Consider the following 18,847-nt stretch of genomic DNA (forward strand, 5'->3'; position numbering starts at 1 on the left):
AAACCAAATATTAATGGAATGAGTGATCTAATTTAAATTGTAATTCTTTTTCGATCCAACAGTAAGGTAGGCCTGCATCAAATAGACACAAGCTTAGAAAAAAAAAAGAAAAAGAAAAAAGACTGCATTCCTGGAAATGCCTGTCTCGTGCTTCCACCCTTATCGTTTATGAGGAAATGCAGAGTGGCTGATGTCCCTTCTCCTAGAGATGCATACTCGAACCGCCGAGCGTTTTTACTAGATTCACACTACTTGCCTGAGTTATAGAGAATTTGTTCTATTTGCTGATTACTTAGCAGAAGTTAGTTTGACTATTTTACGTTGCGTACAGATTTACTATACGGATCCGTAAACAAGTATATGAAAAACATGCTTCTTTGTCTTTGCATTCAATTTCTATACCTTGAGGAATCAGTTTAAGTTGTGCACTTGCATTTGCCGCTGAAGCTTCATGTTAAGACGCCTTCTGCGAAAACACCAAATATTCTCCGCTAAGTGGTCAGTAAAATGCACGAACATTATCTCAACAAAACGTAGCAGAGCGAGAGTGGTTTGAACCCCGCAGAGCTCGGTGTTTCCTACCTTTTTTACACTTTACAAACAAAGGTGGCGACAAAAAAGGAGTAATCCTAACTTTACAATAAAAAAAAAGTTGAGCAAGTGAAGGGGGTTAGAATCTCCGGAGGGCTGAGTTCTTTGTCTTCATCTCAATTTAAATAACGTTTTATTTATCTTAATATGATGAAGTTCCAACCCTCTCGTCAATTTGTAGCTATACTTACGCACTACCGTACACCACTCATCATCGGCATTACTTACAATTCCGGAAATGGACAATTAATAATTCTCCAGTGTATAGGTCTATTTACTACATTACCAAAAATTAATGGTTTCGCATCTAAACCCTTGACTTTCGTAAACCGGTACTCTGATTAGCTTTCCAAGGGATGTCCATGAAATTAGCCCGCACAAATTTAAAGTTCGAATGAAAACCTTACCTAAAATTTGTACCCAATAAGTATCAATTTTTAGAACCAAAATTAGAATTTGTATCCTCAGCAATTTCGAAAAATTTGAGTTTTTCATGGAAAGCCAGCTTGACGTCAAGCTGGCAGGGTTTATTTTTCTTTCCAATACAAACCAAAACGGTACTTAAACTTTGTACAAAATAATTTAGAATTTGTACTCCCACCAATTTCGAAAAAGTTGAATATTTCATGGAGGGCCAGCGTGACGTCAAGCTGGCCCGCACAATATATTTATCTTTAAATTTCAAACCGAAGCGGTGCTAAAAATTTGTATTCAATATATACCAACTTGTACCACCAAAATTAAGAGTTTCTACCTCTACTTACTTCGAAAAATTTAAAGTATTAATGCAGGGTAAGCCTGACTTCTAGCTGGTCCGCAAAATTTATTTTCTTTCCAATTCAAACCAAAGCAGTACTAAAAAGTTGTACCCAATATCTACCACCAAAATTAGCATTTCGTACCCCAATCAATTTCGAAAAATCTGAATTTTCTATGGCGGATCAGCTAGACGTTAATTGGCCCGCACAAGTAATTCTTTTTTTCAATTCGAACCAAAACATTACCAAAAATTTGTAACCAATATGTACCAATTTGTACTACTAAAATTAAATTCCTACCTTCCAATAATTTAGCGATATTTGAGTTTTTATTGCTCGGGCCAACTTGATGTCAAAATTGGATCGCGTAATACATTTCTTTTACAAATTTCAATTTAAATGTTACCAAGAACTTGTGACAAATATATATTAATTTCTATTACCAAAATTAGAATTTGTTTGTAGAAATTTCAACTTTCATTGCCGTCTGGGCGGGAACGCCAATTTTTTTTCATTCGAATCGAACAAGCATGCGTAAAACCGATTCTCTTGAATTAGTAAAAAGGGCAGGAGAAATTTGCATATAACCTGCAGCGGGAAAATCATGTATGAATAAAGATTATAGGTTGTTATTTAACGAACAGCCAATTTGTCACCATGTCAAATCTTCCAATGCAAGCGCTTGTTTAGAATTCAAATGGGAACTGTCTAGATCTGCACAATTTGAAACAAAAAATTAAAATTGAACCTCTACCAATTCGGTAAATTTGAAGTGTTAACTCAAATGCGTGGATCCATTTGATTTGAAGGTAGTCAGCATAATCGTACTTTTTAACTACGACGCCAACACTTTACAACGAATATTGACTGGTTCCATTAAATACACATTTTTCTGGTGATTATTATTGATGCTTGAGTTTGTATCAATTTGTATCGGCAAAATTAGAATTTAAATTCTGTTACCGAAACGGAGATATGAGTAGATGATGATGACTTCACACCAAACCAATCCTTTGAACGAGTTCCATAATAAAAATTAATACTCTACATAATCACAGACTGTTGGAGAAAAGAATCAACTACTCATAAAATATTTTGGGGTCAACAACATGTGTAGATGTTTGACCTCTCTCCCCCAACAAAGTTCTAAAAAGCCAATGATATCTATTTAATGTACTGCCTACCTAATCAATTGTTTTTTTATAATGCTTTGCTTTATCCTTTCTAGTACTCTGCAAGAATATCGTCGGCCAGTTTGACTCGCCATAAGATTCAAATTTCTCTAAATTGGTGGGATAAAAGTATTAATTTTTCTTGCGCAGATTCCTAATATTTTGTATGAATTTTTGCTATCGTTTAAATTAGAAAAATGAAACCTTCAAGTTTCACGTATCACAATTATGCCGATTAGGCTAAAGGAGACGGTGTTGATGAGAGATGAGTGAATGCTGGAATGAAGAAAACCCACGATCACGGTGTTTGTTCAACACAAAGTCCACACGGCGCGAGCTGGGATCAAACCAGGGACCCCAAGCCACCGCGCCCCGTTTTGTTTTCAATTGCACAGAAAGATAAAATGTGCGGGCCAACTTGACTTCAAGCTGGTCCAGGCGGGGCCGGGCACCCCGTAAATTCTGTTACATCCCAAAATTTTCGCGGTAGCTTGCAAATGAAATATATGGTGATCAACTATAATATGGTTGGATCTGCCTCCTATCTTCAGCCGCCCCCCTACATTTATCGGCTGGCTACCGGCATGATCTGGCTCTCCATGATAACTTCGAAATTGGTGGTCGTATAATTTATAATTTTGGTGGGACAAATTAGTACGGGCCAACTTGACGGACATACCAAGAGTCTATACACTGTGCTCTACGGTTGCTTGACGTGAAAGAAACTGTATAACACTTAATTTTCCTCTATTAAAAAAAAAAAAAAAAAAAAAAAAAAAACGTAGAAATCCGTGTCGGAAGTTAAACCACACATTACTTCGATAGTTCATAAAGTACTCTAATACAATATCAGTTGTACTTTATTATAACCATTTCACACACTACATCTTGTAGTTTTACTTTCGGTGCACCACTCGAAATAATTGTTCAGAAACTAGAATTCTTTCACCAATTTTTCGTATTGCTTCCTAAATGATTTGCACTGGGGACATGAACATTATTCAAATGGTATAGTTATTTCTCATGGGGGCAATCATTAGCAAATTTGGAAAATTTTAATTCTTTTAGGGTTAGCGTATAAATACAGCGTTCATATGTATGTATAACAACTACAGTGCAAGAGAAAAAAACCTTGAACTAGGTGGCCACCTAAACCATCAATCTTACCTAATCAAGCCAGGGCAGGGCGAAGCTGAAGGGCCCGAGCGTCACCGAGAGGGTCTCCCATGGAAACGGGGGCGTCAGAGACAGTGGGTATATACTTAAACGAGGGTATTGAAAACAAGTAAGTTTTAGCAATGATACGGGTTTCAGTACCACTTGTCATGGTTTCATACTACTAGCGTTCAACTTGTAAACATAAAATACAACTTGAGTACACTATGTACAAATACACCGTCGGTTGAAAGTAATAATAATAATAATCACAAACTTTATTGCAGAAATATCTGAGAACATCAGATGTATTACAATCATCAGAAATAGATAAAAGTTGAGAATTTTAGAGTTAAATATATAACATACCATAATATACCATAGTGTAAACAAAGATCACTGGATAACAGACGCAAATATTAAAACTATCAATTTTGAGTTCAAAAATTCTTCAACACTATATATACAATTATTAATAAGTAATTTCTGTACTTGTTTTTTTAAAATCCACAAATATAAGTTCTCTTAGAAATATAGGAAGAAAATTATAAAATTTAATTGACAAGTAGTAAAAGGTCTTTTGTGCCTTACTATATTAACATCTAAATAATCCTAAACGATTCCTGTTTTTAGTTTGAATAAAAGAGAGTACCCTAATTCATTGTAAATATAATTGTTTTCCTTGATGTAAGCCAAACATTGGTATATGAAAATTGCAGGTACTGCCATAATTCCTAATTTAACGAAGGTTGACCTACAATGTGGACGACTAAGGAGACCGACCATTAACCTTACACATATCTTTTGTATTTTCAACAGGCTTTTAATGCAATACAATACAATACGATACAATGGAGGACTGACGACCCCAAATTGTCGTGCCACAGCTTAAATGAGAATTTACGCAAATAAACAGTTCTAAAAACATTTAAACTTACGCACAACCATAATCTACGAATTAGATAAACTCCTTTACTAGCTCTAGATTCCATCTTAAGGATAGGGTCGTGCCAGTTCAAGTGATTATCAATTAAAAATCCCAAAAAAGGAGTGGAATACTTTTTAAGTTCCGCATTCGAATTTTAGTTATTGTAGGTAAGCATACGTTCATATAGTCATTTCTCATATGCACTCACTTATTTTACCGGTAGTGAAGCACCTGTTGAGATTTTATACTGGTAACCTTAACTTATAGACATAAAATACAGGTGTATTACTTTGTGTTTAGTTCTATGTCTTGCAGTAATTTATTCTTTATAAATATGTCTTTTCACGCAAAGTACTGAACTTTACCTGCAAATCTTCCAAAATGTGATGCTCCAAAGTAAACCAACACCAAGTACACATACATCTGTAATAACCTTAAGGCAGAATACGTAAATACCACTTTCCACTCTCATTTCTATATTTCCTAGTAAATACGCATCTCAGATATCATGCACATCATATTTCAATTATGTCCACAATACTCTATAAGAATATTATTAAATATTTCGGATAATGTTTAGCAGAAGGGTATTCTTTCTAAAAAATGTTATAATTTCGATATTTTCTGTTCACATTAAATTAGTTTAGGTTACTTGAAATTAGATTATATTAGTGTCGGGATCCAGCATATTTTACGAAAGTGATAGCATTTTCCTTATTTCTATTAATAATAGGTTAGTTCAGGTTACTATTCTATTGGTTGGGGTATGTTACGTCTAAGTACTTGCATCTTCAATTTCCCTCTTAAATTTTGCATTTTTTACGCCTTTTGGACCCCGTCTGCTAAACATTTACCGAAACTTCTTACGTAAATTTTACAAATTTATTAATCCGTATAGCACATGTGCAGTTTGCATTATATATTATTCTTATGGACGAATGAGATGAATCTTCAGAGACGATCATAAAATGCCAGATAACAGATCGTTGTAAATACAGATAATAGGCGTGAGAACAGATGGAGTTAAGGTGAAAATTAATGAATCGACATTGAAGGATCCTGAACCAACTCTGGATCTCTATAATAAATCTCAATTTTGCACTGTATATGACTCTTCTTATTATTCTTATTATTGAAGCCCATATTATCACGCAAACTGTAGAAGGTTTTTGCAAGAGCTTACTACGAATTTATTAACAATAATTTCGAGTGAATGTCTTGAATTTCATTTATACTACGTTGGATATTGTCATGTGGCCCGGCGAAAAATATTCGGAACAATGAGAAGGGTCGTTAAAGTAAAAAAAGTTTTCATGAAATACTAACCTCATTCGTAAATATATATTTATAATTTATATACTCAGATGAGAGAGACGGCTGGGAATGTACGCTTTATGACATATACAGAATTGCCAGATTGATCAGTTGTCTTGTCTTGTCTTCAGGTTCAGGTTCAAGGTATTTTCCTTCCTTCTCTTCGGAAGTTTGGATCCTGAAAAAAAGAAAAATAAAAAGAAAAGTAAGTACTGCTCTTTTTTTTTCATTTAACGTTTTCCATTTTCTTTTTCCACCAAAATTCAAGAAGTTCTTTGTTTTTTTTCTATTTCTTTCTCACTTAGTTCCCTTCCATTTACATTAAAGCCTAGCCTCCAAACTAATTTAACCAAATTTCCTTCCTCTTTCATTTCATCGATCCATTTCCATTTTTCCCTGATTTTTTGGGTTTCTTCACATTTTAACAATAAGTGTTCTAATGTTTCATTTTCTTTAAAACATAATTGACATTTTTCGTCCACTTCTTTAAATTTTTTCAATCTTACCCCTGTTTCAAGGCTCCCTGACCTGGCTTTGAAAAGTAAAATGCTTCGTAAATCGTTGTTCATATAATTTATTTTCTCATAACGCTTTTTATGTGTGTATATTCCTTTCAAACAGCTCTTCTTAACAACTTCTTCATACCACTTTTCCTGCGCTTTCTCTTTAAATGTTTTTTCTGTGATTTTTTCCCAATTTTTATAATTTTCTTCTTTATGCCAGCGGGTAGTTTGATCATACTTTCCTTCTAATTTCCTAACTCTCCTAAACCATTTCGTGTTCTCCCCTTTTCTCATATGTTTAGTGGCCTCATGCACCACTTTTACTAGTCTTGTTTCTCTTCCTGTTCCCAGTGATGCCAATTTTGTAACAGTGAAGCCATGAAATTTCCCGTCCGAAGCCATGAAATTTCTTGATTAGACCCAAAATTTCCCGCCAACTAAAATAGATACAATTTATAACACCTGGTGATAAATAATTTTGAAAAATATCACTTTAGAGGGTCTATAACGTGCAGTTGAACTCATTCTCTTAACATAGAAGCCACTACTTGCAGTTATGCATGATAATATCACAAAAGATGCTGGCACAATATTAAAAAAAAATCAAGAACACTGTGAACTTTTTTTTAACGAACACCATGTTTTTCTTTATGGTTTGGAAGGGAATGTTGTGTTCGGCAAAGAAACAATTTTCTGGTCTTAACAAGATTTTTGTGTTGCTTCTCATTACTTGTTCCTTGCTAAGAAAAAAAGCTGTAGCAATAGACAAGGTATTTTGCTATTGCATTACATTAACTAGATGCTTAAAGTTTTTTTAGTGTGATACTAAAGCTCACTTTTACTACAAAAGAGCTCGACGTTAAAGGTCTTATACCTAGCTTTGGTCCGACACGGACTGTAACCCCTATTAAATTGTGGATCCGAAAGCCACTCCTTGTTAGATCTATTAGTTTTATCTCGCTTCTTACTCTCACTCATATTTAAAAAATAAAAAAAAAATTACCGCGAAACAAATTTCGCACTTCTCTCTTTTATCCTAGCACGAAACATGATTAAATTAGACTCTTCTGTGACACAAAGGGATTATTTCGAAAAGTGGGCTATGCTTCTATGGAAAACAACTTCATAAGTGGGCCTACAACAAATGATAACAGTATGAAGTATTGTTTTCTTTCATCATGTGAAACATCTTACATATGCCCCTGGTGAAAAATGATAAGGACAAGTTGGAATGGTCTAAGAGCATCTACATGACATTATCAAATATTTATACTTTACAATGGCCCCGCGCGGGAAACTTAGTCTGCTACAATTTTTGTCTCCCTCTGTTCGCTTTTTCCGATCATATGTATAGGATGGGTTTGATATTTCCTTTCATTATCGAAACATAGCAGTGACACCTGTGTGCGTGCCAAAACACAGAACCACCAGACAACTGTACCCCTTTGTTTTGGAAGCAATAAACCAGTTTCACGTGTGCGAGGGGGAGGGTTGCACAGCGAAAAGATCAGGTATTTACACACGGTCTGTTCGCAGCAGGAGTCCATAGTACCAGAGCACTTTTATTTCATTTTGTCTTTACTAGTCTTTTGTGCTGGCTATATGCCTGCTTAGTTGGTCAACATTGAGATAAGTCAATGAAGAAATTGTTCATGTGAGAGAAAGAGAGAAGAGCAAAAGAAGAAAAATGAATGAATGATAAAACATATACAGAAAAGTTGAGGATGTCAGAATTTCCCGTTTTCAGCCTACTTTAAAGAAAAATTCCCGCATTCCCGGCAGTGCTCAGAATTTCCTGTTTTACGGGAAATTTCCCGCCAACTGGCATCACTGCCTGTTCCTGTTGCGATAAAAATGACGCAGAGAGATTGCCTCCGTCTTTTGTTTGTTTGTACAAGCGTCACAGAAGTGGCGCAAAAGAACGTTGCCACTGTCTTGAAAAAAACTTACCGGCAATTCACAAAGGTAATTTAACGTGTAAAATGTAATGATTTGATTAGTAGGAAAATGATAAAAGTAATAAGATGAGTACAAAGGTAAAAGACATGTACAAAGTAATAAGTATGATAAAGTAAAAAATACATGAAAAAATAGTGTCACAATCGGGGAAAAGTCAAATCGGGAGAGTAGTACGACACAATAAGAAAAGGTCAAAATCGAGGGAGAAGTGCGAACAGTGAAAGAGAGCTAAAGGCCAAGATGGACAGGGCAAAAGGTAGAGAAAAGTGGGAGTGTAAAATGAATGGAAAAAAGTGTTGAAAAAAGAAGGGAATGTATGAACGGTAAATGGAAAAAAGAGTGTAAGTGTAGTGTATATGGAAAGAATGACCCACTCAAGTCTCGTCCTCACAGAGCACACAAATCACGATGCACTCTCCGTAACGGCCACTGACGAACTCTATTTAAAAATTATGAAGCACGAAAAACCTGCCTCCGTCTTCAATAAGACCTAGCGGCAATTTACAGAAGTAACAACAAAACAGTAAGATAGGTTCTCTTCTCTTCACTTCACTTCATTGTTTGTTTATAAAGCCTCAGCAAAGGGGTACCACTGATCGTTGCCACTGTCTTGAATAAGATTTATCGGCAATTTACAATGGTAATTAAACATGTAAAATGAAATGATTTGATTAGTGGAAAAATTATAAATAGTTATGAGTACAATGGTATATGATATGTACAAAGCAATAAGAATGATAAAGTAAAAAATACGTGAAAAAGGTAATGTCACAATCGGGAAAACCGAATCAGGATGGAAGAATGACACAATAGGGTAAAGATCAAAATCGTGAGAGAAGTTCGAACAGTTAAAGAGGACTGAAGACCAAGTTGGAAAGGGCAAAAGTAGAGAAAAGTGGGAGTGTAAAATGAATGGAAAAAAGTGTTGAATAAAGAAGGGAATGTATGAACGTGTAAAGAGAAAAAAGAATGTAAGTAAAGGATGTTATAAATAGAGGGGCGGAGTTGAGTTGATTTTAGTTTAGCGTCCCGTTCAGCAGCGAGGCTATATGAGACGTGGATCTACTGATTAACGTGGAATCCGAACCACATGAGCTCTCGCCGGGAATCGAACCCGGATGTCCTACGCCAAAGGCGCGTACACTAACCGCTTAGTCACGAGGCAGCTCTATAAATAGAGGATCTGCCCATATGTATCTTCATCCTATTAAATCGGTGAAGCCAAAAAGCAACTGAGCATCGGCACGTTTGATTGGCTACTCTCGTTTCTACCATCGTCTGATTGGCTACTTTCGTTTCCGCCATGATTGTTGGCTCTAAACATTGCGATCCTATTGAGCTGAGTGGGCAGAGTAGGGGTGGCGAAACTGTGACGTATGGCTTCAAGATTTTGTTGTAAGGGCAGTTCCTCTATTTTATAAGATCCTTTTTGTAAGTGTAGTGGATATGTATAGGAAGGTCCACTCAACTCTCGTCCTCACAGAGCACACAAAACACGATGCACTCGCCGCAACGGCCACTGGCGAAACGGCACTGCTTACGCCTATCAAAGATCTTACCTTTTTGGGTATTCAAGTGGATTTCACCCACAATACCTTATCAGTGTTACCAAAGTACCTTTCCATAGGGAAGTCAGTGCCCTAGCCTTTATTAGTATATTCACGACATGCCCGTCAAGTGCTTACGGGCTACATTACATGGATTACTCCGGTCCCGTAACACACTCTGTTCTACATCAAGGACCGTCGGAATTTGTGGAACGAACTATTACCTGTGCCACATCTCGCCCTCAGCGTATTTGGACAGATGCAACATCTCGCATTGAGTTATTTGTGGACGCTACACCGACTTCTCTTGCTGTTGTCCTCGATACAGGAGAACCTGTGTTTTGTGTAAATATCTCTCACCCATATCCAATTTTAATCATGGAATATTTAACTGCTTGTACTGCTATCTTGTTGTTTGGGGAGTACACGCCGCATATTTACTGTGACAACCTCGCAGTAGTTTATTGTCTTTCCAAGAAAATTTGTCGGGTACCTTATTTGTATGCTATTGCACATACCATGTATAATCAATTGATGTATACAATTTCTTATGTACCTTCTAAACACAATAAAGCTGACAGATTGTCGCGGGCCGAGGCCCGATTCTCCTCATGCCCACAGCCAATCAGAGGCCAGCAGCCGTTCATCCAGCCCTTAAAGCTGGATGACGGAGGCTAGGCCAGCCAGTTGAAGTTGTGAGCCCGAGGAGAGTGGGAACCTTTGCGCGCGGCATATGTTGATTACTCCTCACTTCACTTCATGTGGAGGATAAAATCGTCCCCCTTGTCTAGTCTATCGTAGACCATTAGTCGTCAAATAGGTAGGTAGTGCACCAGCTCGCTAGTCATACGTGCTACGAGTACAAAATTGTTAAATCTGTACCTCACACGGAGGATTTATGATTCAAGACCAAAAATGAATAAAATACAGGACACAATTGGGAAGAAAGGACATAGTCGGGGAAAAAGTCAAAGTCAGGAAATGGTCGAAATCGGAAAAGAAGTTCAGACAGTGATAGAGGGTTGAAAACCAAGTTGAAGAGGGCAAAAATTTAGAGGAAAGTGGGAAGTGTAAAATGAAAAGAGAACAAAGAGTAGAAAAAAGACGGAGATGTATGTCGTGTAAATGTAAGAGAAAATGTAAATGTACCGTAGGTGGATAGGAGAGCCCACTCAACTCTCTTCCTCACAGAGCACTACCAAACACAAGGCACTCGCCGTAACGGTCACTGCCGAACTCCGACTGATCACTTGGAAAAGCAGAGAACTCAAAGATAAAGAAAGACAAGAAAGAGCCGGAGAAAGCAGTAGATATACATTGGCGGCTTTTCAGTGTAAATCCAAGGGGAATTTTGCATTACTAATGGGGCAATGGTTAAAACAAGCAGTCCAGATTTCATTATTACTTTCATTTGAAAATAAAGCAATACCTTCAAAACATAAATTTGAAGTTTAATTGCTTCAAAGCAAGTATTTGTAAAGAAAACGTTTCCCATGATTAGGTGATCTTTTGGAGGTAGAAAGTCCCCATGAACATTATTTGCCGCCACTGGACGTGTTTATATAATTAAATTATCTAAATGCAAAATACATTTAAATAACATTTTAATAAACTTTCCATCAACGCTGGTCCCTCCTTCACCAACAAAGGAATTTATATTGTCACGTCATCTGTCCAGCCTTCTCACTATCATATTCTCGTTACTAATGTTCTTTAACAACGAGTTTGTTACAGAATGGCAGTCCGATTTTGAGAACAATCTTATCTTGTGAAGAAGCCAACATATTGTTTTCACATTTAAGCGATTTCTTAATTTTGTTTTTATTCTATTCATTGAATGTATGTGTTACGCAGAAATCGCCACTCTATGTCAATTTGTTGAATTTCATCATCCTTCAGTAAGCGAGGGAAAAGGGAAGCAAGTGGAGCAATGGATAGAACCTCTTGAATTTTACTGTGATCCAACACCTGCAATGACTTAATAAATGAGTCATCGATTAAGAAACGAGTTAGAGTTTGATGAACTGACTCGATATAGAAGTCAGGACACCGTAATTTAAATGCTTTTGTTTGTTCAGCTAGAAGATAGTTGTACTTTGCCCCCCAAATTCATTTCTTTTATAGGAAAGAAATCCGTAGATCTCGATACTCGATATTTGCAATTTATACAGACTTGAGGACAGAAATTTCAACATAGCAGTCGAGGATAATTCGCAATGTGGAAACTATAGAAGACCTAAGATTATGAAGTTGAGACTCCTCACTTTGCATCTGTTTGTTTTAGATATTGAAAATAGGTAAAGCAAATTGAAGAAACTCAAGATACAATTTATTTTAATGGAATTTCAATATTAAAAACTAGCACCGGATACGAGCAATTTATCCTAGGTAACCGCATGAATAGAGAAAAGAATTAGAGCATCATATTGTTCTAACATTCGACAAACAACTAACACAAGATACAACCTTCTAGTTTGGCTTGGGTGTAACAATTAATGGGGTTTTATATTGACAAACTGAAATTTAAAAGCTTCTAAACGCTTTACGCTCATATATTAATAATTGAAAATATCATGAACCAAATTTTCTGGTTCCCGTGGAGGCTTAAAACAAGAATAAAATGAGCATAAGTTAAAAGAATAGAAAAGTATTTCATAACAAAAAAACAGGTATGTCTCTCTTTAAGAGAACTGAAAGAGAATGATGTTTTCCCATTATGACAATAGCCCTGTCAGAAGCAAAACCTATAATGTTTTCCTTTTACGGAATAATTTTCGATTCGAAACCTTGAACGAAGGTGTCACATAAATTAGTAGCACTTACCTAATTTATCGCAATAAAGTAAAAAAAAGAAGAAGAAGAAGAAGAAGAAAATAAATTCATTTGTTACATTTCTGTCTTCTGAATAGACTCGCACAATGCACAACTGGTATCTGTTGATTCGTCTACAATTGCCGATAATTTCTTTTTCCCTAGTAAATAACATAACGTAGCTTTGCTTTCTTCCCTTAAAACGTGTTTTACAATCTCTGTAGCGTTTGACCAACCACACGCTATTGCTCGGCAGTATGAGAATCTGGGGAAAATGATTTAATTCAAGGAGACAAATGTTCTATAACATTAAAAGAAATGTTATACTCGGCTAAGAATGCCGCAAGAATGACTTCTACTTCTTTAATTTATTATTTGTTGTGACAGAGTCACGTGTGAAGGACATTAAAGTTTTCTGTCCCACTAATATGTTCGCGTGGTCGATATGCTTTTCTACTTCCTGCATGTCTTTGTAGTGTAGTTTTCTCTTCAGCTCCAATATTAATGCCACTGTTACATGCATTTCAAAAGCGATAAGTCGCTTTTACTGGATTTTAACCAACCCTTTAGTGTTTCCTTGCTCTCCTACTCTGATTTATATTTTTGTGTCTACTTTGTCTTTTTACTCAGTTTGCAATGCACATAAAAACATTTATTACATAGTATGAAAGAACCCTGTAGTCCTAACACACATACATCATCATCATCATAGGTATTCTGCCTTTATTGGCAGGTCACTTGCCGCAGCTGGGAAGCTTCCATGCTCCACGGTCCTCCGCTAACTTCTTCGTCTTCGCGTATAATCTTTCTGTTTTTATATCATCCATTAATTGCAGTCTCCTTCGCCCCTCCCTCTCTTTCCCGCCACCATACCCTCTAGGACTTCCCTCATGATGCAATTTCTTCTTAGGCAATGTCCCAACCAGTTTCTCTTTCTCTTCCTAATAACACCTAAAAGTGTTCTTTTTTCAGCCACCATTTCTTACAGTCTCTCATTCGTTTTCCGCTCGACCCAACTAATTTTTTCCATTCTTCTCCACACCCACATTTCGAAGGCTTCCAGTCGATTTTCATCACATTTACGTAATGTCCACGTTTCCGCCCCATACAGTACAACACTCTACACGAAGCATTTTATGAGTCTTTTTCTCAACTCTTTATCCAAGGTCTCACAAAACAGACTTCCTCCTAAAGGCTTCTTTCGCCATTCCTATCCTTGATTTTATTTCACGTTCGCACTTCATGTTATTATTAAGAATACTACCCAGATATCGAAAACTATTTACTTTTTCTATTTTCTACCCTCCTACTTTTACATTTGACACAGACCCCTTCGTTCCAATCACCATGGCTTTTGCCTTTCTAACATTTATTTTCATCCCATATTCTTCAAAGCCCTTCCTCATTTTTTCTAATATTTTATTGATTTTCTTTTCAGATTCTGCAACAAGCGCCATCTCGTCTGCAAATCTTATGCATCTAATCATTCTACCTCCTACCGAAATGCCATCATCATCATGTAAAATCTTCACTATCTCTTCTAGATAGACATTAAATAGTTTTGGCGAGAGGCAGCATCCTTGTCGAACTCCCCTTCCAATTGCACTCTCTTCCGTCTTTCTTTCCCTTGTCTCCTATATTTTTAATGAATTCGATGGTTATGTTTTTTTCCCGTTGCATTTCCATTCCTAATTTCGGATATAGCTTTTTCACACTCATCCCTAAGAATACTAAATCCTTTATCATCCTCGCCTACTTGATTTTCTACTTCAACATTTAGGCTACACGGATTATCCCTACACTCAAATAAGTCTTCAACGTATTCTTTCCACCTTCCTATGACCTCATTTCTCTCGCTGACTACCTTCCCATTCTTATTTTCTACTGCCATCATAATACCCCCTTGTTTCCTCCGAAATTGCATAGATTTCACCTCTTTGTACATTTCCTCATATTTCCCAACTCTTTCTAATTCTTCTATGTCCTAGCATTTTGTTTTGTAAAATTCTTCCCTCGCACTGTCTGTTTCTCTTCGTAATTCATTATTTACCTTTCTGTACATCTTTCTGCCCTCTTCTGTATCAACCTGTTTCCACATCTTCCTCTCCCTCATTTTCTGCAACATCTGCTCTGTAACCCATGGTTTCATAGCAGTTTTGTGTTCGCGGTAACCTACTGCTTTTTCTGCAGCCTGCTGTAAGCAACGTTTATTATGTTCCCACCGTGCGTTACTACCTGCACCTATTCTTTCCTCGTTTGAACATTTTTCTTCGAATTTTTTAACGAAAAGATTTCTTATTTTCTCGTTTATCAACTTTTTAGTATTCAATACTTTGTTACCTACTTTTCTTCTGCCTACATTTTTCAGCTGAATACCTACTTCGGCCAGGACAAGATTATGATCAGAGAAAATTTCAGCCCCGGGAAGGGTCTTCACGTTCTTTAAGCTATTCCGATAACTGTCCTGAATCATAACATAGCCTATGTGATACCTTCCGCCGTCTATTGGTGATTTCAATGTATATCTTCTTCTCTTGTGCTGATTGAACCAAGTGTTCCTAATTACCAGTGAATTCTGTCTACAAAAATTCACCAGTCCCTCTCCCCTTTCACTTCTTTCGCCTAAACCATATTTGCCTGCGATACTACCTTCCTGTTTTTCTCCCACAACTGCATTCAAATCTCCCATTAGAATTATGCAGGCACCCTTCTTTTCCCTATATATAATTTCTTCTATTTTCTCATAATTTTCCTCTACTTGCATGTTCAGTTGCAGTAGAAGTGGGTGCGTATAGATGGCCGAGTCAGCAAAAAATTATCTTGTTTTCCTAGAAATCGATGTCATTTCCTGGAATTGGGAGGCAAGTTTCGACAAGCCTTTAGTTGCTATGATCATAGCCTTTTACGGCTACCAGAGAAGTGCGTGGGAAAATTTTGGTTTATCTGAACCTGTATGAGAACAGTTTGTTGTTATGGTGATAGTCTTGGATGGTCATACTCTTGGAGGGATCATAGTCCTATCAGTTATCATGATCGAAGCTTCATGATTGATTGATTGATTTTTGCTTTTCGTTAGCTAGATGCTCTTGGCCTTCATAGTCTTGGATGTTCATACTGATGGACGGATCAGAGTCCTATTAGTTATCATGATCGAAGCTTCCCAATGGATTGATTGATTGATTTTTGTCTTTTCGTTATGAATTTGAACCCCCAAACCCCTCCACTCCCTCCTGCGAAGAACGTAAGGGAACGTTGTTACTATGCTCATACTCTTGGACGGCGAAGCTTCCCAATTGATTGATTGATTGATTTTTGCTTTTCGTTATGTATTGAATAGCTAAATGCTCTTGGACGGATGAGAGTTCTATTAGTTATCATGATCGAAGCTTCCCAATGGATTGATTGATTGATTTTTGTCTTTTCGTTATGGATTTGAACCCCTCAAACCCCTCCACTCCATTCCCTCCTGCGAAGAACGTAAGCGAACGTTGTTACTATGCTCATACTCTTGGGGCGGCTACCGGATCTTGATGAGAGTCCTTTTAGTTATCACGTTCGAAGCTTCCCAATTGATTGAATATCAAGTTCGAAGCTTCCCAATTGATTGATTGATTTTCGTCTTTTCGTTATGTATTGAATAGCGAAGAGCATACTTAATATCTTAAAATATTCAATGCTTTCTCATCGAGAATCGAACCTGTACACTAAACGCAAGACCAGTGCTTTACGATTTAGAGTTGAATTAATTCTTGCATGAAAAAAAAAAAAAGAATTTCATGTATTGGTTTTAGCGTAGCATATGATATGTACATTGTTCGAAGCTCTTCATTTCGAAGCACTTAGCTTCGTTAACTTATGAAATAAAGATTGTACATCGGAATCGAACGCGAGACCAGTACTTCACGATTTAGAGTTGAATTAATCCTCGCACGGAGTAATCCAACTTGAGGTGAGCACTCTATCACTGAACGTCAGTGCCTCGCATATAGATTAGATTTTATTAAAAAAAAACTTTTCGTCCTTTTTTTCTAGTCGTCTTGTATTGGGTAGCTAGATTCCCCCACCTCAGCCCCCCAGACCTATCTTGTAATGCTAAGAATAGAAGTTCCCAGATTTTCTGCGAAGAAAAAAAGAATGCTTTATCATCGAGAATCGAACCCGGATCCCAAACGATCGTGGTCTTTCGTAAGTGTATGGTACATGAATAAACAAGATAAAACTATTTAATGCTCTTTCACTAAGAATCGAACTAGAGTAAAATAATATATTTGTCTTTATTTTTTAGTCTTTGTCTTTAAAAAAAAAAGAATAAAGTTATAAAGTGTATTTATTCATAGTTGTTTCGTGTGTGATAAAGAAACCAGATTCTACAGACACAGACAGTCATACATATATACAGCGTCAAAGAAATGTGTTTTCCCAGTATCTTTTTTTTTTCTTTGTCTGTTGCTTCGTATTCAAGAGAAGAGAAGATTAGCTTATCGGAAAGCAAAACACTGACCTACCTACCGCTTTATCAACCAAGCGATGATAAGAAAACGTTGCATTGAAGTGACAAAATGTCAGCGAACACCGGCTGACGTTTGTCTGTCTGTCTGTCTGTAGCATATGCTAGGAAGATGAATAGACCAATGAGTCATTGTGTCCCCCTAAATTTAGGAAAGGGAGCCGTCATAAGACTGGTAATTAGGATATATGTATATCACTAGTAACGGAACTTCTTGGTTTATTTTTAGTAATAATAATAATAATAATAATAATAATAATAATAATAATAATAATAATAATAATAATAATAATAATAATAATAATAATAATAATAACTTCCAATTTTAAGTTTCATGAATATATTGACTAGACTGAAGAAGACGGTGATGATGAGAAATGAATGAAATGATAGAATAAAGAAAGTGGGAGGAAACGAAAGTACACCGAAAAAAACCTACGCACGTGTTGTTTGTCCAACACAGAAAGTTCACTTGACGGAGGGAGCAGGGGTTTGAAACCAGGGCCCCCCCTCAAACACCGGAGGTGAACGCTGTACCATTCAATCAACGTACACTCAAAAAGTGGGAGGAAACGAAAGTACTCCAAAGAAAATCCACGCATACGGTGTTTGTCTACCTTAAAATTCATTTGTTGAAAGCAAAAGTTGAACACGGGGGAAGGAGGGCTTCATGCTCAACTCAAGGACCTATGCACAAAAGATGAACGCTCTTGTTCACCAGAAATTTCACTTGTTGTTAGCTAGGATCGAATTAGGGATCCCAATGCATCAGAAATATTCGTTCGAGTCAAATCATAGTTTTACGTCCAATTTTTATGTCTGTTAAACTAGTAATTTTGTCTACCAGAAAATTCACTTGTCTAGGCTGGATTACAATCTGGATACACCATACATCAAAGATTATCGCTGTACCATTGATTCACTAGGGTCCCCCACCTGTGATGAGAGAGAGAGAGAGAGAGAGAGAGGTCAAATCATAGTTTGACAAGAGAGCCAAAGAGAAAACTCATAGATACAATGTTGTCTAACACACAAAGTGAGTTTTACGTTCCACGATTATGACTGTTAAACTAATGATTTTGAAAGACGGAACTTTATGATGTGAATGATGTAATAATAATCATAGCTTGTGTGTCTTAAATTTTTGATAATATGTCTACTTGTTTCGCCGTTTGTCTATGTATCTGTAGTACGTGGAGTCCAGACGAATAGGGTACGAACTGGGATCGAACGAGGGACCCCAAGCACTTAAGGTGAACGCTTTATCATTGAGCCACCGTTCCCCATGGAACGAAAAAAAAATGAAATGAAATCTTTGAGTATAACGTCCCACGATTATGCCGGTTAGGCTATGTGTACTATGCTAATGGAAAACGAACGAGGGACCCCCAAGCACTTAAGGTGAACGCTCTACCACTGATCCACCCTGCCCTCTGGAACGAAAAAAAATGAAATGAAATCTTTGAGTATAACGTCCCACGATTATGCCGGTTAGGCTGAGTGACGGCGATGGGACAAGTGAAAAGTGAGTTTTACGTCCTACGTTTACGTCTACTAGGCTAATGAAGGAGAGGTGATAATGAAAAAAATGAATGAAATGAT

The 18,847-nt window shown here is 36.8% G+C and overlaps 1 protein-coding gene across 4 annotated transcripts in view; it reads right to left on the reverse strand.

The window, feature by feature from the left end:
- The window catches only part of LOC145691048 (uncharacterized), a 462,802-nt gene that overhangs the window by 275,255 nt on the left and 168,700 nt on the right, over nucleotides 1-18,847 (reverse strand). For 2 of the 4 annotated variants that reach the window (XM_081766666.1, XM_081766664.1), the window contains exon 1: nucleotides 5,931-6,064. Coding sequence is in view for 1 of the 4 variants with exons in the window: in XM_081766675.1 (XP_081622801.1) it covers nucleotides 5,997-6,096 (100 nt within the window). In the remaining 3 variants the exon portion in view is untranslated. Of the gene's footprint in view, nucleotides 1-4,969; nucleotides 5,848-5,930; nucleotides 6,097-18,847 lie in introns of those variants that run through there. The other 2 variants (XM_081766665.1, XM_081766675.1) reach the window with 2 other exon arrangements.

The sequence above is a fragment of the Thermobia domestica genome, chromosome 7 (assembly GCF_964235325.1).
Source record: "Thermobia domestica chromosome 7, izTheDome1.hap1.1, whole genome shotgun sequence".
Lineage (NCBI taxonomy): Eukaryota > Metazoa > Arthropoda > Insecta > Zygentoma > Lepismatidae > Thermobia > Thermobia domestica.